At 34.2% G+C, this 27,922-nt stretch overlaps 1 protein-coding gene across 1 annotated transcript in view; it reads left to right on the top strand.

Moving 5' to 3' along the window:
• Positions 1 to 27,922, top strand: part of LOC104857336 (disintegrin and metalloproteinase domain-containing protein 32) — a 96,575-nt gene that overhangs the window by 24,426 nt on the left and 44,227 nt on the right. The window contains exons 11-14 of the mRNA XM_010617166.2: positions 5,464 to 5,545; positions 13,402 to 13,538; positions 25,442 to 25,619; positions 27,715 to 27,807. Coding sequence (XP_010615468.1) covers positions 5,464 to 5,545; positions 13,402 to 13,538; positions 25,442 to 25,619; positions 27,715 to 27,807 — 490 coding nt within the window. The remainder of the gene's footprint in view (positions 1 to 5,463; positions 5,546 to 13,401; positions 13,539 to 25,441; positions 25,620 to 27,714; positions 27,808 to 27,922) is intronic.

Here is a 27,922-nt window from a genome sequence, read left to right as displayed (position 1 = left end):
TTTGTTTCAAGTCTTGTGGTCTCTTTCTTATTGTCAGGCAATAAAAAACTACCAATATTGACTACTAAGCTTGTCAGGCTTTTCCAAATGAAAACATTAGATTTCAGGAGTTTAAGCCATCTCAGGACGGTTGCATCTGATGGCACATCCAGAGTTTGAACTCAGTAATTTCAGAGCCCGAACACTAAGCCACTAAATATGGGCTTTTTATTGTTGACTTTATATTTTGATTATAAGTTTAATAAAAAATTGATGACTTACAAGTATTTTATCCTAAAATTTTTCTGCGTTACTTTTAAATGTTAATGTTAGAATGACAAAGTATCATTCTATATTTTTAAGCATGTTCTTATTAGATTTGTTAGGGTTAATCCACAAAGTTTTTTATATTTATATGTAATTATGTATTTATCTATGTATGTTAAAGGCAGCACATTGGCATTTCCCTTTGCATACTGAGAGATTAATCTTTCCTGTACTTATCAGCCAGCACTAAACGATACTACTCTTCATTTCTGCCAGTCCAGTGGATCTAAATGAATGATGTTAACATTTTAATTTCCTTTTTTCTGATCACTAGTGGATTTGAGCATCTTTTCATGTGCTTTCAATGATTTGCATCTGTTCTTCTGTAATTGCCTTTTTATGGCATTTGACTATTTGCTTTTACTTTGTAAGTATGTATTGAATCTTTAGATTTTGTTTATCTTCATGGTAAATTATTTTTCTGCACCTGTAGATTTTTTTCTTTTGTTCTTGAAAACATTTGCATTTTATATGTACACATTTCTTAAGAGTTTTCTTTTTCACTTTTGAATTTTATGTATGATGAAAGGGTCTCTCTTTGTTCTATATATTCAGTTTACTAGCTTTTAGTGATTAATATTATTCATCTTTGTAACTTTTGATACAGGCATTAATTCAGTTAACTCTATATAGTATAAAAAAACTGGTGCAATTTTCTTTTCTGACATGTGCATAGCCATTTTTCCACCAATTTTATAAGCACTTCTGTGAAATACTTGTCCCATAAACAAACTGTCAGGGGTATCAAAGGGAATATCAGGAGGTATCAAGTGAATCTATATGTCGGTTTGGATGAACTGAAGTATTTACAGTGTTGAGTATTCCATGTGTGCTTATTATGTTACATTCCAATGAATAATTATGATAAATTCCTTGATTTTTAAAAAGCGTTGTCTAAATCTCTTGGGAAATCTACGTAGTTTTCTGCAGAGATCATGTTTTTGGGCTAATATGAATATACTTTTTATGTTCTAGTATATTTTTGAAGATATATAAACATTCAACTCATTTTCAAAACTACTAAATTCAGTTTTTCAATTAATAGACTGTATTTCTGAGCAGTTTTTGTTTGCCGGTGAATGAACAGTAGGTAGGAAGAGTTTCCATGCACTGTCTCTTCCTAACCCTTGCACGTTCACCTATTGTTAGCCTTGGTATTGTAGTTTTGCTACAATAGTGATGTATGGTTATAAACTAAAGACAGTCTATAGTCCACACTAGAACCTTCTCTTTGTGTTGTATAAATACATGTTTTAAAATTGCAGTAAGTTATATGTTGAGATTTTCTTATTTTGCATGCATAAGCATATTATTTGAAAATTATGATAAGTGTTATTTATTTGTATCTTCTATTTATGCTTTTCATTGCTTTACAAAGATACCAAAATTATACTGGATACAGACTGTGATTGCAGTATCTTTTTGTCTTTTTTGATAAAAAAAAAAATTTCTGCATTCAAAAAGTAAAACAATATATGTGATAAATCTGGGATAGAAGCCGTTAATCAAATCCAGGTGCTTTTCTCCTACTTTTTATGGTGTAAAAGATTTTTAGAATCATTAAGAAATGTTACATTTTATCAAATGATTTTTATTTTGTCATCAGTGTAGGATTTATTTTAGGAGCTGTCAGTTATTTTCAACTCATATCTACTTCATTTGTTTTTGTTTGTTTGTTTGTTTGTTTTTTCTTTTTGGTTGTTTGAGACAGGGTCTCACTATGTAGTTGAGACTGACCTGGAACTCACTATTTTTTATTTTCTGCATTTGAGATTTTTAAAAAAATTTGCCTTTCTTTTGTAGAATAAAACTCCTTTTATTCTACTCACAACTGAAAGAATTGTTACAATGCCTCCATTTAAAAACATTTTTTGTGTGTAAATGTAGAGTGTGATTCTGCAACATTGAAAGATAGACTTGGGTCATCTGTATGAAACCGGATGCACTTTGAGGCTATAATGTTAAATAGGATACCTCAGATACAGCATGTTTTCTTTTACATGAGAAACCTAAATTATAAACAAAGAATACAATAAAAAGTAGATAATAGGAAATAAGGACCCAGAGCTTTTGCAAAAGTGAAGGGAACCAAGAGATGGAGGGAGAGGAGAGGAAGGGGAGGAAGAAAGTGTTTAGCTGCGCTGTGAGCGTCTGCCCCTCCCTGTGAGGAAGACAGTCGTTACGTATTGCAGAGTACCAATAAAATAAAAACTAAATTACGTTTCAAATAAGCTTTACTAGCGCATGTTTACAATGCATAATGAATACATTTATCACGGAGGACTTTACATATACATATGGCGTCTTGATGCTTTTTTATGCCCTTGTTCCCCTTCCCTTCTCTTCTCAACCCCAGATCCCCTTGCATCTCCACAGTGTCTGTTTCCTATTATCTATCTGTTATTTTATCTTTAAATTATTTATATTTCGGTTTCCCATAAAGAGAAACTGAATGATACTTAGCCTTCTGTGTCTGATTTATTTCGCTTAGCATTATTGACTCAAGGTGCATCAATTTTTCTACAAATGACTCAAATCCATCCTTTTGTCTGACTAATAACCCATATGTCTGAATTCTCTGTATTCATTTGACTGTTGATGGGCATGTCGGCCACTTCCATGCTTTAGCTAGTATGATTTGGATAGCTATAATCATGGGTGTGTGGCTCTCTGTAATATGATGTCTTTACTTCTTTTGGGAAGATATCTAGAAGAGGTTTAGTTAGGTGAATGGAATATTTTTGGTGTTTCTGAGTCATCTCCATTGATTTCCATCCTGGTTGTAACAGTTTACATTCCCACCAACAATGTTAAAAGACTTTCTTTATCTTTGCAAATTTATGAACATTTATATTTTGAGTCCTCGATGATCGCCGTTTTTTGTGGAGTAAGGTGGAATCACAGTGTTAAATGAATTTGCATTTCTCTAATGATCAAAAGTTTTGACTTTTTGAAACCAACTTTATCATGATACTTTGTTACAATGTGTTGGCTGTTATCTTGTTGAGGATTTTTGTCTTTGTTTCTGAAACAGTTCTGTCCTTTTTTAAAACATTGACCTTTCATTTTCCAGCCAAGTACTTGTCTACATTTATTATGTATGTTTTGTGTTTTTTTCATAACCATAATTTCTTATTAAAATTAAGTTAATTTAGACGAATTTTACCTGTTTTGCGGTAACTGAATTTTAAAGTTTGGATGCAAAAATTGGATTAACCATAATAATAATATCTAATTATTAGCCTATATATATTGTCTGCTTTAAACTTCGTATTTGTAATGATAACTATATGTACTCCCTACTTCCAAAAATGAAGTCTTTGAGACAAACCTATATTTACCATGTAGTTCCCATCCTGCCCCTGTGTCTTCACAATCCCCAACTTGAAACTATACTACAAAGGTACTGTGATAAAAACAGCATGGTACTGTCAAGGAAACAGACCTGAGGGCCAGTAGAACCAATTAAAAGCTGCAGAAACAACTTCAGACACACTCAGCCACCTCATCTTCGACAAAGGAGACAAACATCCTCCCTGGAAGAAAGATAGCCTCTTTAATAAATGGTGTTTCCAAAAATTGGGTTTCAACTTACCAAAGATTAAAACTAGACCTATATCTGTCACCATGCACTAAACTAAAATTGAAGTGGATGAAAGACCTAAATATTAAAACAGAAACACTAAACCAGCTGGAAGAGTGGTTAGGTAGAACTCTTGAAGATGTTGATGTAGGAAAAAACTGCATGAATAAAACCTCAGTTGCAGATGGACTAGCAAAGAATTAACAAGTGGGATGGATCTCTTCTTATTGAAAAGCTTCTGCACAACAAGAGAAACCACAGCATGGACAGACAATCCACAATGTGGGAAAAAAATTTTTACCAGCTGTTCCTCAAACAAAGGTTTACTATCTAGAATATATAAAGAACTTAAAAAAAATCAGACCTCTCAGATTTAAAGACCCAATCCAAAAATGGGTATCTGAAATGAATAGGCATTTCTCAGACAAAGAACTAGAAACAGCAAATAAACATATGAAAAAATGCTTAACATTGCAGGTCATTGGAGAGATGCAAATTGAAACAAGGCTGAGATTCTACCCCACCTCAGAAAGAATGGCTGCTATCAAGAAATTAACCAATAACAAATGGTGGTGGGGCTGTGGGGAGAAAGGAACACTTTTCCACTGTTGGTGGAAGTGCAGACTGGTGCAACCACTGTGGAAATCAGTATTGAGATACTTCAAAAAATTAGGATTAAAGGTCTCATTTAACCCAGCTATTCCCCTGCTGGGTATCTTTCCAGAATTAGAAGAATCTTACCTGCTGGAAATAATTGTTATATTGAATACCCATGTTCAGCCTCCCTTTCCTGTCTTTTAAAAAAACGATTATTTTATTGCATTTGTAATAATAATAATTATAGTTTAAATTAAACACCGCCATGAACTTTTTTCTTCATTATATAATATGATATTATATACTTCAGGATTCACCTCTTTTGAGATATATTTTTACTAGTGCATATTAATAAGCAGTTTTAAAGAGCCTTTTCCTTCATGTATATATCATATATGAGATACTTACATTTTCCAGCTGATGTTTGATTTTTTGTGTAGAAAAATATTTATTTCAGTTTTATCAAATAATAACAAAATATTTGTTTTGAAAATCAAATGGGATAATTGGTGTAAAGCTTTGACTATAATGTTGAGTATATGAGTATTTATAGAGGTTCTTAAAGCTACATAATAATATCTATCTGTAAAATAATAAAGTCATTCCCATGAGAGACTTGAATTCTTTTACATGCAGGTGGCACATTCCTATCCATGCATTAAAACTTCATTGGTGTCTTTCAAGAGCACATTTTAAAAAAATCAAAATGCTTGAACAAAGGCTTTGGTAACCTTAACCAAATGTAATGAGAGCAGAAAAGCCCTCAAAGGCTTAGATATATTGAATATGCTTAAAAAATCAGGAGTATTAACTAAGAATGTCTTCTAAATTTGAAACAATTAAGGACATATTGAAAGTCCATGCCTCATTTGTTTAGATTAGCATTTTATGAACCAAAGACTTAAATTAGCAGGAATTCTCACATTTAGATGGTTTGTCAAAATTAATTATAAATGTATATTTATTTGTTTATTTAGTTATAGAGATTATCCAGATTATGTGGGAGCAACATTTCCTGGAAAGATGTGTGTTACCCGTTATTCTGCAGGAGTTGCACTGGTATGTAATTATTAACTCTTTTTAAAGAAAATTAATACATTAAAAAATCACCCAAGTTGTTAGCATGTATTTTATGCTGTTTGCATTTAGAAATTGCATTTGTTTTCCATTACTATTTAAATTTTGAAGTATGTGAAAGGAATAATATTTTATAGAAGTGTCATGTGCACTCATCTATCTTTGGAAATTAAAATGGGAGTAAAAATATCCATACACATGCATTTCTCAAAATATAGAAGTGTATCATGAAAAATTATAAGAAAATTTCTATAAATAAAATAGTGTTTTGCTTTTAGGCATAAAGCTATCAAAATTCTGCTAAAAGTGAAAAAACTGCAGATTGAAAATAAATAAAAAAATTCTTTAAAATACTCAGACTTCTCAAACAGTAATTAAAAGAAAGTTTTTATGATGCCACTGTTTACATCTGATTTTTTTTATTAGTACATATTAACATTGCGTGATGATAACATTTGTTTTGAGGTTTATTTTGGAAGGTGCTACATGCATTTAACATATCTGAGTCAACTGTATTTTAAATATTAATAGTACTTATAACTGTTATATATAAAGTTAATGCTAAAATTAATGGATCATTGAAGGTTGTGTAACTCCTTGAACCATTTTCCACCAAACTAATACTTTAAAAATAGTAACTTAAAGTACTATATGTTTTTGAAATTGCACAGCAATTCATATTAACCATGTCAAATTAATTATGTAAATATAAGAACATAGCTTGTAGTACTTCTTTTTCCCCCAGTGATGACTTTGTAGTCTTTCTGACAAAATTTTCCTGTAAACTGGAATTAGACAAAATGTGTTATCTAGGTAGACAGTTGATCTACACGTTAAAGTCAAAGAAAGATGTTCTGAAAGCTAAAAAACCAACACAGTTTCTTGTCTATAAAGGAAGGGAAAGGTTTCTTAAAGTGAACACAAAAATTACTAATCATATGAGAAAAGTTGTCTAAAACTGGACCGCATTAAACTTAGGCAATTCTGCTTATGAAAATATATGAAGAAAGTGAAGAGATAAACCATAGAGAGACAAAAACATTTGCAATGCAAGGTCTATTTTGGAGAATGACCCACGTGCAGATGAAAAGAATGTATATTCTGATTTTGTGGGGTGGAGCACTCTATAGACCTCTAATAAGTCCATGCGTTCAAAAGCTTGGTTCAGTTTTAGTATTTCATTGTTGATTTTTTGCCTAGATGATCTGTCTGTAATTGTGGTGTATTGACGTTCCTATTAAAATTGTATTAGTGCTTATTTTTTTTCACACTGGTATTTGGTGCATATATATTTATGATTGTCATATTGCCCTATTCAGTTGTGTTCTATACAAGGATGTAGTGGCCTTCTTTGTCTCCCTTTATCAGTTTTGGTTGGAAATTTACTCTGTGTATAAATAAGATAGATACTTCTGCTTTTTTCTGGGCTCCTGTTACATGAAGAACTTTTTTCTATCCTTTTACTTTCAGTCTGTGAGTTTCTTTTTGAACTAGGTGTGTTTCTTGTATACAGCACATGTTGGATTTTTGCTTCTTAATTCATTCTTCCAGTCTATTAATTTTAATTGGTGAATTGAGGCTATTAACATTGATGGTTATAACTGATATTTATTAATTTATCATTATGTTATTGTTCTGTTGTAGGCTCTGTTAAAATTTTCTCTGTTTCCATTTAGTTTCTTGCCTTGCCTAATTGGTTTGCTCTGTTGTGACCTTCATTGTCTTTTTTTTTTTTTTTTTTTTTAATCTCCTGGATATCTGTTTGAATCTGTTCCATGGATTCCATTTCTTTCCTATGTTGGGCATTCGTGGCTTCTATCATAGTCCTGAGCTCATCTTTTTTTTTTTTTTCCTGTTTCTGTTCTAGAGTTTCTAATCACGTCTTTCATTGTGCTCGCCACCTCTGTAGTTATCTGAGAAATTATTTCTCTTTTGAAATTTTTGTAAAGCCCGATTGATCTGTTTTGTTACTTCCTTTGCTATGAGTTCAGGGTGACTTGGTGGTTGATTGTCAGACACTTCCACCTTGTTTCCCTTAGAATTTGCCACAGGTGAACTGGAAGTCTGCATTTGTTCCTTGCTTAAGTGTTTTCTCATTTTTATTTTTGTTATTGGTGTTGCCTTTGGTTTAATTCCTGGGTTAGTAGTTTGATATTCCTGATAGCTGCTTTTTAGGTTTTGTGCCTCTAATGATTCAGTGACACTCTCATTTTCATATCAGGAATGACAACTCATTAAATCAATCACAATTCTTTCGCCCAATTGATACAATCAGCAACACAATAGCATCAAGCACAGATTAGAAATTGACAATTTGTGGTAGTTATTAATCTATGACTTTTAACCTCGTGAATTAAATCAAATTCAAGGACCAGCCCAAAATGTATTTATAGTGAATAAACTCTTCAGTATAGCAAATTTACCCTTCAGAATGGGGACTTAGAATGAGTTTGGGGAAGAGGAATAGATAAGTAAAAGAATAGAAGGTTTCAAGTGAAGCCAGAGGACACAGGATGATCATGCAAACTCTAGGAAACTGTTGAAGAAAACAGGGAAAGACAGAGTGCAAGAACACAGACAAGCATAGAACAACTTAACAGTAATAGGGAAGCTATAAAGTGTACTCACTTTCCTTTGAAACTAATGACAATCCGGCAAAGAAAAAGAGAGAAGAAAAGAAAAAGAAAGAAGTAATCCAAATTAGGGCAGGAACTGGAACATAAAGGGAGATGAAGCAAAACACGGGGGAGCAAGAGATTGAGTGGGAAAAAGAAGACAGAAATAAAGAATTTGAAGAATGGAAAAAATAAAATTTTAAAAATTAAAATTAAAAATTAAAAATGAGAGGAAATGGAAGAAAAACATTGAAGAGCCTCTTTCAGGGTATATCTCTGCTGCCACAACAGAACTAAGTCAATTAGTCTCAACTAGTCAATGACAGACCCAGATTCAGGCTGAATTCTGGCTGCAAGGCCCAAGTTGAGCTCCCTGACCTCCTGCAGGGTTGAACTCTGCAAGGTTCTGCTGCAGGTTTAGTTGCCCCTCCCCTGAAGATAGTCCCAGGTTCTGATGACGGTGGTGATTCTTCCAGCTTACCAACTACAGAGGTCTGGTGTGTGTTTATCACAGTTATTCGCCTGTTCTATCTTCTGGAGCTCGGTACAATGGCCTTTATGACCTGACCACCAGTGCCTCTGCAGTGTGGATCCAGGTAGCATCACAACCATGAGGCCTGAGAACATGGCTTGGGGGTTGCTGCAGATGGCTGGGCAGTCCTCACCAGTCTACTCTGATGAAGGCCTGGTGAGCTGGAGGGTGGCTGGGCAATCCTTACCGGTAGGATTTGATTGGAATATTGTTTCTAACAGGATGAAATTAGGAATGCCTAAAATGTCCATCAAGAGCCGTAAATAAGTAGTGTGCTATCTTTAGGTAATGCAGTAGTTTACCAGTAATAAAACTGTGTAAAGTACTGGTGCGCACAAACATACAGACGAGCCTCAGAATCATAATAGTTAGTGAAAGAAACAATCCACCCCCAGTATTTAACATATATTTGACATACCTTAAAAGACAGGTAAACCATTACAATAATAGTTTCTGGTAAAGAGAATAGAGAAGGGTAATAATTACTATAGGGATGAGACTGTGTGCATACATGTCAGTTTGTAAAGTTCTTGGCATAAAGAAGTGTATAGGAGAACAGAGGTTAATATAATAAAGAGTGAAAAATAATTTGGAAAGGTTCACCTGATAGTTGTAGCTTTAGTTAAAGGCTAAAATGTTCATGAAAACTAACCTAATTCAATGGGACTGAGATTATTCTTCCTTCTGAAATCATTCTGCCCATAGGTACTGGTACCTAAGTATTGTACACTGAATTCCATGTTCCCCAAACAGAAAATAAAAACACCATCCATAGTTTCTTTGATTTTATAGTGAAAAGCACCACTCTCGTCATCTCTTCCTCCTCTATTTTCAGATTAATGCCTACTGGATATGGGGGACATGACACTGAGTTCTGGCTGCTCTTGTGGGATATTTTAAATCACTGTTGACACCATTCTCACCTCTCAAGATATACTACCTTTTAGCTGGTGCCACAAGTGAGACTTTAGCCAGCTATTGTTCCACTCTATTAAGCCAGGTGCTCCTGGATTGTGAGATATGATTAGTAAATCTTGTGTGTGGGTATTGAACCTACTTCTTTGAAAATTATATCACAAAATGTGACCTCAGTCTGTATTGATATTGTGTGGTGATGTAGAAAACAGTCTGTGGTTATGAGAGTGTGGTGCTGGTAGAAACGATGCAGGCTGTCAAGGAAAATCCGTGCCCAGAGCATGTGAGGACCAATCATTGCTCTTTCAGTAACAGAATGATCTGGTGTAATAAGCTTATCCCCAGCACTACTGGCTGATCCAAGTAATGCCACAGTGGGGGCTCATTACTGCCCTTTCTTAATGGCTGGTGGAGAGCTTATTTGTGTACAAAGGCATGCGAGGCCTTCATCTCTGCAGGCATGAGACATTTGTGTACACTGGCCTTTTGAGGAAAGACGGAGGCGTCTGGAAGGAACAAGTATGACTGAAATGCAGCCAAGTGATCTTGATGACGTGGGTTTGAGTTTCCTCTAGGCGAGTATGATGCAATAGAACATGAGCATTTTCAGTCTATCTTCATTCTCAGAACTCCATGTGATTCCCCTAGACTTCCTTGTTACCAAGAAATCATCCTGAGACATGGCCAGTCAGTCCGTTCTTTTTGACTGTCCATGAATCCTCAGGCTAGTCCTGCTTTTAAAGAACATGAACAACAGAGGAATTGTCTGCTTGCCCCTCTCCCCTTTTCCTTTTTGCTATGGGAGTCTCACTGTATTACCCAGTTTGGCCTCAAGTTCACCACATTTTTACCTCAGCCTTCCAAGTAAGGCGTGCCTCAGCATGCTCAGTTTCCACCTTCTCAGTTGACCAAGGCTCACATACCCACTTCCTGCTGGCCCACTTGTAGAATGACCCATGCTTTTTCCTTTCTATTCAGTGCATAAAAGGAATGAAGTTGTGGGAGAGACAGCAAAGGGTTTATGATTCCCTGGGAGTTTGAGATTCCTACATGTGGTTTATTTGTTATTTCTAAACCTTTCTATAGAATATTGCTGTGAGCATCCATCTTTATGCTTTGTGGAAGAGACAACATCTACCCCAGGGTGAGATATTGTGGTTAAAGTCACACAGTGACTCATGGTTACATTTAACCTTTACTGGGCCAAGTGTCAAGTCAGGGTTTTTTATGGAGTACTTGGCACATTAATAGAGCAGAGCATTAATAGAGCAGACATGTCCAAACGTGTCATATGTTGCCTCTAATATGCAAATAAGGCTACCAAGCCTAGACTTCCCATTTTTGTTACAGTGACCTATACAAGGCACATACAGTTGTGTCCAACTTCAGAAGGAATGTCTTGATAATGTCCCAGATCACTGCCCTCCTAGGAATGTGAAGTGCTATATTCATCTCCTACTCTCTAGCATGCTTGTACTTTATTAAAACACTTGTGATATTTGCTACTTCTTGTGCAGTAGATCTAGGAAAACATACTATTACCATCTCATTGGGATTAACAGATGTGGGCTATGTTGACAATCACGTTTCCTCAGGATTGTATTATCACGGAGAGAAGGAAAGGAGAGTTGGCATAGCCATAAGGCAAGATATAGCAATGCTGTATACTTATTGATCCTTTATGACTACTTCTAGGATGAATGCAAGATGCTTTTTGTTTTTGCATATAACGAATAAAAAAAGAGGGGAGATTGCTAGGCCAGTTGTTGCATACCCTTTGCTGGAGGCTATGTTGATTTACCCAACTCAAGTTATGTAATACTGGGAATCTTCAATGTGATTGCTATCACCACAAAATTAAGTTTGCAGTAATTTTTATTCACTCTTCATCTTTCATTTAGCTTTTACACCAGACAAGCAAGTTAAATGATGATGGCATACATATTGATAATTCTAGAGTTTCAAACTTTGATGGTGGCAGTAGGCTACGTACTTCTCCAGGGATGCCATATTACTTTTGACTCAGCATGTTTGGAGCAGTTCCTGGGCCTTCCCATGACCCTCTCTATCATAATAACTTTCGCTCCATTTGTTAGGAGCCCAATGTGGGGATTTAGCTAGTACTTACTTTCTAGCCATAACTTTGGAATTTGGGTAATAATAGGGAAGATCTGCGATTCCTCTCAATTTGTTATTAAGATTATCTTGAAACAAGATCCTATAGACCATGTGGACTCCTTAGGCTTGCCTTTTTGCAAATTGACTGCAAAACATTTATTATCACTATGGACACATTAGCAATTAAATGCCTGATCTTCCTGAAAACTTAGTTCCCACCTCATCCTGCCCCTTATTCAATACCCACATTGGTGGTGATTTGAGAAATGATGTCAGTGCATACAGTAAATTACCAGTGTTATATTTTTCCTTGGCAAAAAAAAAAAAAATCTATGTACTGCTTCAGTATGTGATCAATGTAATCCAAGAATGCCATCAAGAGAGTCTATTTTCATTGGTTCTGATATTAGTCACTGTGTTACAGAAGGAATCAGTAAGTGACACACAGTGAGGCAGCAGAATGGAAGTAAAATAACAAATTTACTTATCAATAAGGGTCGATTACACATAAGCAATGCCTGGATTGACTTTATAGAGTTTCACAGCCTTGACTTTATTTGGGTGGTTACATTTCATTCTCACAGTTTAAATCATGGTCACAAAATAGTTAATCTTTTCAACCCAGATGTAACAGTTCTTTGCAGTTGGGGAGTTTACCTTTAAGATTCTCCTAGTTATCTATTCTAGTTCATAGGAAAGGGGGGTGTTCAGGGTCAGGGGAGCAAATGTTGGCAATGGTCCTTTTCATCTTGACACTTTTATAATCAGGTGGCTTCAGTCTCTCCAGAGCCCAAGACTTTGATGTGCCCTATTATCTCAGGGTAAGACCAAATGCCTCATCCAGTAATTAGTGCCTCTGGTGTCTTGTTAGCTAAATAGACTATAGTTAGGGACAGCAGAAGCTATTCTATATTATGACACTTCATAGGTTTTAGTTATTTATAAAAGTTTTCCCTATCAAATGTGTCAGAGTGGTCCTAGGAGGATGCAGACAATATACTTGTATCAGATAATTTGGTTATGTGATCATTTCATGAGCTGGGAGGAGATCCTATAAACTGCTGAATGAATATCAGAGTTATTTAAGAAATTGAGTATGTTGAAGATTATGGTCCATATAGTCATTAGATTATGGTTTGATAAAAATTTCTTCATCAAATTAGCCCTTTTACTCTTTTATATAGTTACAGATCTACCCAAGTATCCTCTCAGGTGTTCAATTTTAGATTAATGACAAAGCCTGACACTGAACAATATTTTTATATCTCAATAAAATGTTATATGTAGAACTTCAGCTTCTCACTTGCTCAAGGAACCATATCTCTCTATCCTTAGGAAGTTGATTAAAAAACAAAAATATTTGAAGGATTGCTGAAAGGAAATAAGGGACAAGAAAAAATAGGAGAAAAAGAAAAAATGGAAACAAAGTGTTTGTCAATAGGAGAGGGTGGAGGGGGTGAAGTGGGGGCAGGGAAATGGGGAAAAATGAGAACCAAGACCTGTTATGTAGAGGTACAAGATCCCAGTGATGAATGGAACTGTACTATACACTTTAAAAGTACCAATGAACTCAATAAGATAAAAAAATTCATAATGAAAAATGTTATTTTCACTACTATCCAGTGAAATGACTTTCTTTTGAATTTCCCTTGATGTAGTATTCCAAGGACATAACTTTGGAAGCATTTTCAGTTATTTTCGTTCAGATGCTGGGACTCAGTCTAGGAATAGGATATGATGATCCAACAAAATGTCAGTGTTCAGAAGCCATCTGTATAATGAATCCAGAATCTATGTAAGTTTTTAAATGATTTATCTATTGGTTATGTTTATTTTTATTTCAATATAGTATAGGTATAAATGGATCAAGTTAACTACTAAACATACATTCATAATTTTAAATGTAAGAATAGTATATAATGTGGTATTCTGTTAAAGACAGTCAATGTAATACATACATTAGCAAAGGAATTTATCTTAGGATTCATGTTATAAAAGCACTTATTAAGTATCTTTACAAATGTAGTAACACTTTATAAAAGTGATATTTTTATTGGTAGTAAGAATTTTTTATTTTTGTTTTAGATTATGTACTTTGATGTGGGAAATTACTTTCAAAAGAACGTTAGGTCAAAGTTAGAGGGCAGTTTCAAATATAAAAAAATTTGTGTAACTTTAGAAAAATTTCTATTGGTTAGATTTATCTCATCTTTAAATGAACATAGTTGTGCCTACTACCTTATTATAAAGATGATATAAGAATAAAATGAGGAAATAAGATACTTGTAGAATCTTACATATTGTGAATTAATTATAGTAATTTCTAAATTTATCACTGTTCCTCAGTTAGTACCTCAGACAAAGGTACAGCATATACTATTAGTAGTTATAGCCTTTCTGTTTGTGAAAATGATATATGATGGGTATCACCTATTCACTTCTGACAAACTGAAAAAGGCAAAAATAAAGCAAAGACATTTTTTCTCGGAATTCTTTTTTTTTTTTTTTTGCTATTGTTGATATATACTTTTTTACTCAGTACAATTTACAGATAAGATCATGTATTGCGATTCATATACATTGTGGAATGACTACTGAAGTCACATGAATTAATATATCCCTCACCTCTCCTAGTAAGTTGGTTCCACATCTTAGCTATTATAAATTGTTCCTTAATAAACATGGGTTATGTGGGTATCCTTACAGTATACTGACTTTTAATTCTATTAGGTACATGCCAAAGCTGGGTCATATAGTGGTTCTATTTTTAATTTTGAGGAACCGCCATATTGATTTGCACAGTGACTGTACTAATTTACACTCCATAATATTTGTGCATTCTTGTATTTATTGTTTAGGTTTGTTTTGTTTTTGTTTTTGGTACCCTCCATGATGGTCATTCTGGCTGTGGTGAGATGGAATTTCAGTGTGGTGCTGATTGCATTTTCCTGATGGCTGAGGATGCTGAACATTTTCTCACATAATTATTGGACATTGGTTTTTCTTCTTTTGATAAATGTTCAATTCATTAACTGTTTATTAAATGAGCTATTTGATGTTTTTGGTATTAAGGATTTTTTTATTTCTTTACATATTCTAGAAGATAATAAGCTTTTGTAGGAAGAATAGTTGGCAAAGGTTTTCTCCCATTCAGTAGGCTCTCTTCACTTTTTTGGTTGTTTCCCTTGTTGTGCAGAAACTTTTAAATTTGCTGTAGTATCATCTCTTGATGCTTGCTATTATTTCTTGTGCTATTGGGATTTTATCAAGGGAGACTTTGCCTGTGCCTATGGCCTCAAGTATTTTCTTGTTTTCTTTAGCACTTTTGAAATTTCAAGTCTTAGTCCTAGGTCTTTGATCCACTTGAATTGATTTTTCTACAGGATGAAAGATAAGGATCTAGTTTCAGCCTTTTACAGGAGGACATCCGTTTTTGCAGCACCATCTGTTAAAGTAGCTGTCATTTCTCGAATGCGTTTTGGCCTCTATGTCAAGATGGCTGTCCTGTGTGTGTTCATTTATTTGTCCTCTACTCTTTTGATTAGTCTGTGTGTCACTGCGCCAGAATTATGCTGATTTTGTTATTATCACTTTGTAGTATAATTTGAAATTGGATTTTCTGATGCTTCAGCCTTGCTTTTTTTGTTTAACATTCCTGTGACTATTCTGGGTATTTTGTGTTTCTATATGAATTTTAGAATTGTTTTATCCAGTTCTTTGAAAAATGTTATTGAATTTTAATGGAGATTGTATTGAACCTGCAGATTGCTTTTGGTAAAGTAGTCGTTTTAACAATAGTAATTCTAATGATCATGATTATGGGAGATCTTCATGTTCTGGTGTCTTCTGAGTTCCTTCTTCAGTATTCCAAAATTATTATATAGTTCTTTCACTTTCTTGTTTAGGTATATTCAAATCTATTGTGAATAAACAAAATTATTTCTTCAGTTTATGCTTATCTTTATTTTTTCCTCAATTTTGAAGGATAGCTTTTCTGTATATGTAATCCTAGGTTTGCAGTTTTTTGTTTGTTTTGTTTTTAGAGCTTTGGTGCATTGTTCTTTGTTCTGCAGGCCTTTTGAGGACTTGCAGAGAAATCTTAGTTATTCTTTGGGTTCACACTTAAAATTGTCTTTCTGTTTCTCTCTTATAGCTATCAAAATAAAACAAAAAATTCTTTCCTTACCCTTGACATTTTAACTATAAAGTGATGTGCACGGTTCTTTTCTGGTCATGCCCTTTTGGAGTTGTAACTGCCTCTTGCATTTATATATCAATATCTTTCCTAAGATTTCATAAGTTTCCTGTCATTATTCACTGAATACATTTTTATACCCTTATTCTGAACATTGGTGCCCTCTTCACCAAAATTTCATCAGTTTGGTCTTTTAGCCATGCCCCAGTGTTCTTATAGTTCTGTTTAAAATTCTTTCTTTAGTCTGAATATGATAATTCATAAACCTTAGTTTTATGCCTTGAAATTCAATTTTCTGCTCGATCTAGTCTACTGGCAAGGTTTTCTACTGAGTTTTGATTTGACTTAGTGAGATTTTCATTTCCAAGACTTCTGTTTATTTATATATTTTGTTGGGTTTCTATTTCTTTGTTGAGTTGCTTCTTCGTATCTACAGTGTCTTTTATCATTCATTCAGGAGTTTGCTTGTATTCTTTTTTAAGTCAGTATCATTTTTCTTCTGAATTCTTTGGTATTTCATTGTATCTGTCCATTCAGTTACTGACAAGTTATGAATCTTTGTGGGAGACACGTTGCATTGACTTGTTTTTCATAATTTTGTTTCCATACTGAGATTTGTGCATCTCTTGGAATGGATATCTCTTCTAGTTGCATGTGTGGCTCATCTTGGTAACCAACCTTCTTTTTTTAATTAAGTTTATTGGTACATTTTAGGTATACATTATGATCGCATTCATCATAGGGAATTTGTACTTGTACATGCTATATCTTAGTTCTTCTTTTTTACTATTTCCCTTCCAATTCTCAATCCCTCCATCCCTCCCTAATTTACAAAAAACTTTGTTTCTGTTTTTTCTTCTATTCTTTTTTCTTTCCATTCTTTCCTTTCCCTTATCCTCACCCAACTTCCCTTTCCTCTTTGGACCGTTTCTTCCTCTTTTGCATTATCCAGTATACATTTTGGCCCTCATTTACACTTTCAGTTTCTTACACCAGAGAAACTATTCAGTATTTACACGTGTATTCTATTTTGTTTTACTTAGGATTATGGCTTCAATGTGCATCCATTTAGCATCTTTAGTTTATCAGTTTTGTGGCTGAGTAGTACTCCATTTTATAAAAACAACACATTTTCTTTATTCAGTCACCAGTTGATGGGCATTTGGGTTGTTTCCAAGATTTACCTTTTACAAACTATGCTCCTATAAACATGGGTGTACATATATCGCTGTGGTAAGATGCTTTTAATTTTTGGGGGGAAGATTCCCAGTAGGGTAATAGCTGGGTCAATCCAAGTTATTTGAGGAATCTCAATACTGATTTCCACCATGGCTACACCAGTCTACACTCCCACGGACAGTGGAGAAGCAGTTCCTTTCTCCCCACAACCCAGCCAGCATTTGTTATTGGCTGATATCTTGATAGCAGCCATTTTTCTTGGCGTGAGGTGGAATCTCAGCATTGTTTCCATTTGCATCTCTTGAATGACCAGTGATGTTGAACATTTTTTTCATATATTTATTTTCTATTTCTACTTCTTTGTCTGAGAAATGTCTGTTCATCTAAGATGCCCATTTTTGGATTGGGTCTTTAATTTGGGAGGTCCCATTTTAAAGTTCTTTATATATTCCAGACAGTAGACCTCATCTAAGGAACAGCTGGTGACAAATTTTTCCGACATTGTGGGTTGTCTCTTGACACTGTTGGTTATTTCTCTTGCTGTGCAGAAGATTTTTATTTTTTTTCCAACGTTTAAAAAATTACTTTTATGGTACATTTAATATACACAGTATAATCACATTCATTATTGGAAATTTGTACCTTTATTTTTTTCACCATTCCCCTGACCTCCATTTAACTCCTCTCACCCTCCCTATCTACAAAGACTTTGTTTCCGTTATTTTTCATTTTCTCATAGTAATTTCATCCATTCCTTCCTTTCCCCCACCCCTCCCATTTCACCTTCCCCTTTGCCCCTTTTCTTCCTCTTTCACATTATCTGTCATACCTTTTAGTCCTTATTTACACTTTGAATTTCTCACACTAGAGAAATTATTTAGTATTTACATGTGTGTTCTATTTATATTACTTAGGAATATTGACTAAATTTGCATCCATTTAGCTATAAATGTCTCTAATTTTTAATGGCTGAGTATTCCATTTCATAAAAAAACACATTTTCTTTATCCAGTCTCCTGTTGATGAGCAATTGGTCTGCTTCCAAGTTTTAGCTACTACAAATTGTGCTGCTATGAATGAGTGTACATATATCATTGTGGTATGATTCTTTTAATTCTTTATGGAAGATATGCAGTAGGGGAATAGCTGGGTGAAATGGGACTTCCAATACTAGTTCTTTGAGGTATCTCCATATTGATTTCCACAGTGGTTGCTCCAGTCTGCACTCCCACCAGCAGTGGAGCAGGGTTCCTCTTTCCCCACAGCCCTTCCAGCATTTGTTATTGGTTGATTTCATGATAGCAGCCATACTTTCTGGGGTGAGGTGGAATCTCAGTGTTGTTTTCATTTGCATCTCTCCAATGACTAGTGATGTTGAACATTTTTTCATATATTCACTTGCTGCTTTTACTTCTTTGTCTGAGAAATGTCTGTTCATTTAAGATGCCCATTTTTGCATTGGGTCTTTATATTCAGAAGGTCTGATGTTTTTAAATTCTTTATATATTCTAGATAGTAGACTTTTGCATGAGGAATAGCTGGTGAAAAATTTTTCTGAAATTGTGGGTTGTCTCTTCACACTATTGGTTTCTTTTGCTGTGAAGAAGCTTTTCAATAAGAAGACATCCCACTTGTAGGCTGTTTGTGCTAGTACACGGGCAAATGAGGTATTTTTCATAAAATCTTTTCCTACACCAATGTCCTCAAGAGTTCTACCTAACTTCTCTTCCAGCTGATTTAGCATCTCTATTTTAATATTTAGATCTTTAATCCATTTTTATTTTATTTTAGTGCACAGTGAGAGATATAGGTCTAGTTTAATTCTTTGGCAAGTTGAAACCCAGTTTTTCCAACACCATTTATTAAAGAGGCTGTCTGTCCTCCAGTGAGGTTATTTGGCTCCTTTGTCAATGATGAGGTGGCTGAGTGTGTTTGGACTTGTTTCTGCATCTTCTAATCCGTTCCACTGGTTTAGAGGTCTGTTTCTTTGCCAATACCATGGCATTTTTATCATAGTAACTTTGTAGTATAGTTTCAAGTTGGGGATTGTGATACCCCCTACCTTCTCTTTATTGCCTAAAATTGATTTTGGTATTCTAAGTTTCTTCTGGTTCAAATGGATTTTTACATTGTTTTCTCTAGTTCTATGATTATATTGAATCTATATAGCAGTTTTGGAAGTATGGCCATTTTCACTATATTGGTTCTTCCTACCCAAGAACAAAGGATGTCTTTCCATTTTCTGATATCCTCTTCAATATCTTATTTGAAAGTGCTGCAATATTGAGTAGAGGTCTTTTACTTCCTTTGTTAGATTGATTCCTATGTATTTCATTTTTTTGGGATGCTATTGTGAAAGGAGTCTTTTCTTCAGTTCTCTCTGTAAGTCTGTTTCTATGTACAGGAAGCTATTGATTTTTGAGTGTTGACCTCGTATTCAGCTACTCTACTGAATTTTGCTATTAAGTCTAGAAGTCTGTTGATGGAGTTCTTGGGGTCTTATATACAGAGTATCGTGTCATCTGCAAATAGTGACAATTTAAGTGCTATTAGTGGACATCTTTGTCTTGTTCCTAATTTTTGCATGAAAGATTTCAGGTTTTGACTATTTATTTTTATGTTGGCTGTTGGTTTTTCATAGATGGCTTTTATTAGGTTGAGATAAAGACCACATATTCCAATTTTCTGTAGGGCTTTTATCACGAATGGGTATTGGATTTGTCAAATGCTTTTTCTACATCTATTGATATAATCATATAGTTTTTGTCCTTGGCTCTGTTAACATTTATTGATTTGTGTATGTTGAGCCAGGCCTGCATCTGTTGAATGAATCCTACTTGGTCACTGTAATCTTCTTGAGGATTTTTGTGTTTATGTTCATTAGGGAGATTGGCCTATCGTTCTGTTTTTCAGTTGTCTTTCTCTGCTTTTGGGATCAAGGTGATGCTTGCTTCCAGGAATGAATTTGGGAGTATTGCTTCCCTTTCAATTTCATTGAAGAGTTTAAACAGTAGTGGCAATAATTATTCTCTAAATGTCTTGTAGAGTTTAGCAGTGAAGCCATCAGGACCCAGACTTTGTTGGTAAGTTTTTAATTATGTTTTTGGTTTTGATGATTAATATTAGATTGTTCAGAATTTTTAAAATATTTTCTTAGTTTAACTTTGCTAATTCACATGTATCTAGAAATCTATTTCTTCTGTGTCTTCCATCATATTTTAGAACAGTTTTTCAAAGTAGGTATTGGTGATCCTCTGGATTTCTGTTGGGTCTGTTATAATTTCACCATTTTAACTCCTAATTGAATGGGTTTGCAACCTTTCTTTCTTTCTTTTTCTTTTCTTTTTTCTTTTGATTTTTTTGTATCATTCTCTTAGTCTCCATTGCATTGATTTCTGCTCTGATCTTTATAATTTCCTACCTTATACAAGCTTTAGGTTTGTCCTCCTCTTATTTTTCTAGAAGCTTGAGGTTCCACATTAGGTTGTTTATTTGAGCTCACTTTCTTTTCTTAATATGAGTAGTCACTGCTATTAATTTTCCTCATAAGGCTGCTTTCTTTTTGTCCCATGAATTCTGATATGTTGTATTGGGATTGTCATTTAATTATAGAAACTGTCTAATTTCTTCTTTAATTTCATCTGTGACCCATTGATTGTTTAGGAGAGTGTTATTCAATTTTCATGTGTTTGCTTTTTGTGGTTTCTTATCCTATTGATCTTCAATTTAATTGCAGTGTGGTGTGATAATATACAGGGGATAACTTCAATTCCTTTGCATTTACTTAAGCATGTCCTATGAGCTAACATGTCGTCTATTTTGGAGAATGACCCTTATGTAGCCAAAAAGAATGTACATTCTGGGCCGGGGATTTAGCTCAGTGGTTCAGTGGCCTGCCTTGCAAGCGCAAGGACCTGAGTTCAATCCCCGGTACAAAAAAAAAAAAGAAAAGAAAAGAATGTACATTCTTATTTTCTTGGGTAGAGCACCGTGTAGACATCTTTTAAGTCCATTTCAAAAGCTTGGCTCAGTTCTCATATTTCACTGTTGATTTTCTGTGTAGTTGTTTTGTCTGTTTGTGACAGTGGGGTATTGATGTCTCCAACTACTACTGCACTTGTGCTTATTTTGTTTTCCATGTTTGCTAATATTTACTTTATGTAGGTGAGCACACTAGTATTTGGTGCAGAGTATCATCTCTTCCTCTTGAATTGTTCTGTTTACAAGGCTATAGTGACCTTTTTCTCAGCAATTACTTTTGGTTTGAAATCCACTTTGTCTGCAATTGGTGTAACTACCCTGCTTTCTTCCAGACTCCTGTTGTATGGACTATTTCTTTCCATTGTTTGACTTTCAGTCAATAATTTCTTTTTGAATTAAATGCATTTCTTGTATCATCATATTGTTAGATCTTGCTTCTTAATCCATTCTGCCATCCCCCCCTTTTTTTTGATTGGTGAATTGAGGCCATTTACAGTGATGGTTATAACTGATATGTGTTGATTTATTATTGTCATGGTATTTTCTTGTTGTAGGTTCTTTTATTTTAAACATAATTTCCCCCTTTCCATTTAATTTCTTGCTTTGCCTGATGGCTTCATTCTGTTGGGATTCATGAAGCTGTAATCCTTTTGTCTTTTTCTAGGATACTGTTTAGAAATTTTTAGAGTGCTTGTTTGTTATTCATGTACTTCCCAGGTATTCATTGTTGTAAATGTATCTCATTTCTGCATTGGTCTTGAAAGATAACTTATTTGTAGGATACATTAATCTGGGTTGGATTTCATTTCCTTTTAGGGGTTGCAATACTTAACTCCAGGCTCTTCTTGCTTTGAGGGTTTGTTTTCAGAAGTCTGCTGTTACTCAGATGGGTTTTCCTTTGTATGTAATTTGTTTCTTTTCTCTAATTGTTTTTAATATTTTGTTCTTCTGTTGGATTTCTGGAATCTTGACTATTTTATGGCTTGGTGTAGATTTTTTGATCACAGCTCATTGGAGACCTGTATGCCTCACTTACCTGCATGTCGAATTCTTTCCCCTGCTTGTAAAGATTTCTGCCATTATCTCTGTGAAAAATTTTTAATGTCAATGGCACTATCTGCTTCTTTTTCAACTCCAATCAATCATGTTATTCTTCTTTGTATCGTCTCTTAGATGCTGTATTGATTTATCATGGTTCCTTGCTATTTTTAAGAAATATCTCTTTTCATCATCACTAACTGCAATCCTGTCTTCCATATCTGGTATTCTGCTTTCATATTGGCTCATTCTACTGTGTGCCTTTCAGTAGAGGTTTTATTCTCTTGAATATCTGAATTAGATTCATGTATTCCATTTTTTTCCTATGCTGGGCATTTATGTTTTCCATCATGTTCCTGAACTCCTCTACTTTTTTATCTGTTCTAGAGTCTCTAAGCATGTCTTTCATTGTGTTCTCAGTCCCTGTAGTTACCTGGGCAATTATTTTTCCTTTGAATTGTTCTAGATCCTTGTTCATTTGTTCTGTTATTTCCCTTTTTTATCAGTTCAGAGAGACTAGGTTTTTGGCTTATGGGTTGTTCCATCTCATTGACTCCTAAATTTGCCTTTGGTGAGCTAGAAGTCTGAATGTGGGTCTTGTTTAGGTGCCTTATTTTTCTTTTTTCATATATAGGATTTTGAAATTCTACATGAAAAATCTTAAATGGGCATCAATCTTATAATCCTTAATTTATTATTTCAACTTGATAATAAAAGATTATAGAAGTAAGAATGTAACCAGAGGATGGGTAGGGGAAGGGTAATAAGGGAAAAGAAAAAATGTGAGATAATGAAAAGATGGAAATAAAGTGTTTGTAGATGGGGAGGGGAGGAGGGGGTGAAGGGAGGGCAGGGACAAGGGGAAAAAATGAGAATCAAGACTTGTCATGTAGAGGTACAAGATCCCAACAATGAATGTAACTGTACTGTATCCCTAAAATGTACTAATAAACTCAATTAAAGCTGGAAAAAACCATTGATAAATGGAATATATATACATATATCACAAAACTTTGAAAATTAAAGTTCATTCCATTTAGCTAACTGTTCTTAAGTATGCTGTTTTATGTAGGTCATTCAGTGTCTATTATTAATGATAATATTTATAAAATTGTACATAATTTACAATGTTAGAGACCATTACAAGCACTTTAAGTGAATTAACTTACTGTTTTTGATTCTCACCATGTCCCTATAGGGCAGTTCCAGTTATATCCATTTTTATAGATGAGAAGCTAAAATATTAAAAAGATAATTACCCATAGTTTGTGGCTGAACTGTTTTGAATCTGGGGTAGTAAACTTCTAGACTTACATGGTATATTATGTTTCAGAATGTTCTCTTACATAAGCATCAGTTTCTCACAAATCTCTTGTGATGTGAGTAGAGAAAGGATTACATTAGTTTTTACAAAATCTAACAGTACCACATATGTATAGCTCTTTTGCATTTCTATAAAACATATACATTACTTTATGTTAGTTCTCAAAAATTATGCCAATAAAGCAAGTGTTATTCTTTCCATTTAATGTGTTTGGGAAAAATTCTGGAGTACAAAAATCCCAAGAGACTATAAAATTAATGCACAGTTAAAGTGGCCAAACTCACCTGCTGTTACCCTACCATAAAGGTTGTTTAATTAGTTAACCACTGTATGCTTCATAGATGAACTAAGCACTTCCTTTATTTAATGCTTAATTTTCACTATAACCCTATGATGTAGATGTATAATGTTTTATATTGAGTAAAATGAAATTGTAGGGGAAAATTATGGAAGACAGGAAGATCCTGAGAGACAAACAAGACATTTCACTTTGTATTTTGTCTCAATATGTATCCAATTTATGACAAATGACTCACACTTATCTTTCTTTATGGCTGAGTAGTAATATATATGTATTTCTTTTCTTTTATTCATTTGTTTGTTGAAGGGCATATAGGATGCTTTGATATCTTAACTATTATGAGTTGTGCTGCTCTAAACATGGATATGCATGTATCAGTATAATAGCACATCTTTTAGAAGAGATATACCTATGTCCAAGGGAATTTTTCCCCTATATTTGGAATTTTTTACACTATAATTTCAGTGAATAAATTTTATTCTAAATTTTCCCTAGTTCATGTATACTTTAGGTTGGTTTTTTAGTCATCTAGTAGCCCTTTGATCTAATTTCCATCGTGTTTTGTGGCTTTTAGGGTATTGCTGAGTACATGCTCTCTATACATCAGCCTTATCTTCAAATTTTGACACCCTCCCCCATTGGTCATTTCTATTTCCTGTGTTTTTGCTAGAGCATGCTGATCCTGAGTCATTGCCTACTGAGTAATTCTCTGGTCCTAGCCTCTTTTAGTTCACTGACCTGAGCGTGCTCGCTTATGTGAGCCTGTCACATGCTAACTCTTGTCTTCCAGGGAGAAGACAAGCTACAATAGGTGGCACTAAGCAGTAGCTGCTTTGCTGGCCTTTCACTGTAGCAGTCCTGCTGCTCCTGCTGTCCAAGGTGGCATGTTCATTGGGCCTGAGCTATAACAATGCTAGGAGCAAGAGGCAATACTGCTTCTTCCTCTAGGTATTCCTGATATTGGAATCCATCTGGTAGGCTTCTCCTTCAGGTCACCTTCCTATGTTTGGATTTTTTGTTTGTTTGTTTGCGTCTTTTCCTGAGTACCTGTAGATTCTGGTGAGTATCTTCTGAATGTCATGTGAGTGCTGCTAGTTCTAATCAAGTATAATGGGAAGAAAAGAACCACTTCAATTTCTATAAAATTGTAAGGACCATACCACACTCCCTGGATGATTAACTGCACACAGTATATAAAACATTGAGCTCAGAATAGGTACTCAGTAAATCTGTTTCCTTTTTGTCTTATTTATAATTTGTACTTATTAGACTACTCATTTTATGAAGTCATTCCCAGAAATTATCTTTAGTAGCATTATACAAATTTAACTGTATAGCATTTTAATAATTATACAGTTTATCTGAGGTCTTTGAGGAAGTTCTAGATTGTGATATAATTTATTTAATAAAATGCACTGTTTATTAGGTGTACATTTTTGAGTGAAGCCATACCTGTTTAATTCCTTTGCTTATTTGTAGATTGCTTTTTATATTATTGGTTTGTACTTAGTTTTGTTTGAAAAATCACATATTCCAGTGAATGAAACCACATGACTTCCCCAAGAACTATTATGAATATTTATCAGGTACACGTGATATTGTCTGTGAAATTAAATATAAATATGTAGCTTATGATTTCATACATATATTGATGATGATATTATATGGGTTCCCTTTTAGACAATTCAGCGGTGTGAAGACTTTTAGCAATTGCAGTTTGAATGACTTTAGAAGTTTCATTTCAAATGTGGGTGCCAGATGTCTTCAGAATAAACCACAGATGCAAAGAAATCCAAGGCCACGCTGTGGAAATGGCAAAGTGGAGGGAAATGAAGTATGTGACTGTGGTACTGCAGAAGTAAGTCTGATAACTAGAAAAACAGCTTTATTGTTTTTCATAAACATACACCTTAAATATGACCAAGTACTGTGTAGAATAATGATGGAAAGTGAAACACTTTGAAACATATGCAGGAAAATAGTATCTAGGTTTTATAGGTTGAAGAGTTATTATTGTCTTAGCTACTTTTCTCATTGCTGAGTCAAAATACTCAATACTAAAAGTTAATGGAGGAAAAGTTTAATTAGCTTAGTTTATAGAGGTTTTAGTTCATAGTTCGCTGGCTCCAAGGCAGGGTGGCTTGGCAGAGGAGCATCACAGAGGAGAAACGGTTCATGGTAGGCAGAAGATAGTAAAAGCAAACACATGACCAACTGCATGTAACTGGCCTCTTTCTGTCCTTTATATTTAATCTAGGCTACCCGCCCTTAGGGTGTATAGTACTCACACCATTAATCCTATCACCCTTAATGCTAGGACCATAGATCATTCACACCCTCTATATTCAGCCACTTCTGAAAAAGCCCCACCTATGACCAACGTGAGGTTTTGGGGGACATCTAATCACAAGCCATAAAAGTTATGAAGAAGTTTAAAATATGCTGCAGAACTTATTTACTATAGGTAAAAAGGAATCTAGAAGAAGCTGCTGTACTTACAACAGAACAGGGAAAATAGCGATGGTATGTGTCAGTGTTACAGACAGAACATTAGGTGAGTTTGATCACTCACTTGTCAAGGAAGCCCTTAAAATATAATGAATGCAAAAGGTCCCAGTTATACTGTTTCTAAATAATTCAGTATCTGCAAGGATGCTAGAAATACTACAATTTTTTATTACAAGACAGAAATTATAGTAGGTTTTTTTAATATACATGGTTCTGAATTACTTGGATGCATGTTGCATGGTTTAATTCCTACGTATAGCCATCTGGTAGAATGTTTTCTTTTTACTCTTGATCAATTGTTAAAATTAAATTTGTTGAGATATAATTTGCATACAATAAAATACAGCCATTCTAAGTGTAAAGAATTTTGACAGTTTTAAAACTATTGAAACAGTTAAAATACAAATATTTTTCATTATCCTCCAAAGTTTACTTATGTCTCTTTGCAGCCTCTGTCACTTCTACGCATCTCCAAGGAACTTCTTGATTTGCTTGTCTGATCTAGAAAATAATTTAAATGGGAATAATACAACATTTATTCTTTTACATCTATATCCTTTCAGCAGTGTTTTTTATAATTCATCCACACTGTTTTATATCACAATATTTTGTTCATTTTAATTCTGAGTAATATTTCACTATGTAGATCTACTACACTGCTTTTTCATTCACCTGCTTATGAATTTTTGAGTTTTTAATAGTACTGGTCCATTATTCCTAATTAATAAAAGTAGAATTGCTAAGTTCCATGGTATTTGTCTGTAAGAAACTATAAAATATTTTTCAAAGTCGTCATATTATTTTATACTTTTTTTTCCTTTTCTTTTATTGAGTTTATTGGTACATTTTTAGGTATACAATACAGTTACATTTATTATTGGGATCTTGTACCTCTACATGACAGGTCTTGATTCTCATTTTTTCCCCTTGTCCCTGCCCTCCCTTCACCCCATCCTCCCCTCCCCAATTACAAACTCTTTATTTCCATTTTTTAATTTTCTCGTATTTTTTCCCTTATTACCTTTCCCCTACCCTTCCCACTTTCCCTACACCTTTAGCCCTTTTCTTCCCATTTCACAATATCAGTTATCTCATTAGGATCTTCTTTTTAAGTCACTGAGATAATTGTGGTCTGCTTGGAAAAACACCTCCTGCTGACTGAACTTGGTTCATGTTTCACTTATCCAATTAATTATAATTCTGCTTTGCATTTTATCCAATTTCCAAAAAAATATATATATAACTTTATACATTTCCCAGTTTTCTAGTTGGACAGGAAGATAAATGCAATATCAGCTATTTGTTATGATCTGAAGTAATGTTTAGAGAAGCTAAAATCTATAAATATCAGGAATCCTGCTTCAAAATTCAAGCCCAGTAAATAGAGCAAATGTTTTTATTGTTGTCCTGATTAACTTTTACTTGTACATTCTATTCATTCATAGCAATGTGGACCTCAGGCCTGTTGTGATCATACAAAGTGTGTGCTGAAACCAGAATCACAGTGTGATACTGGACCATGCTGCAGGCAGTGTAAAGTAAGATTTAATTTATTAACATTGAAAAGTATGTATTGAATTATGTGCATGAGGCATGAGAACACTTAGAAGGTGTAAGGAAAGAAAACTTTAGGTGGAATTTAGAATAAGTAAT

The sequence above is a fragment of the Fukomys damarensis genome, unplaced genomic scaffold (genome assembly GCF_012274545.1).
Source record: "Fukomys damarensis isolate Sample0158 unplaced genomic scaffold, DMR_v1.0_HiC HiC_scaffold_18, whole genome shotgun sequence".
In the NCBI taxonomy this organism is placed as follows: domain Eukaryota; kingdom Metazoa; phylum Chordata; class Mammalia; order Rodentia; family Bathyergidae; genus Fukomys; species Fukomys damarensis.
Note: the sequence above shows the minus strand (reverse complement) of the source record. Positions and strands in the feature narration are given on the sequence as shown.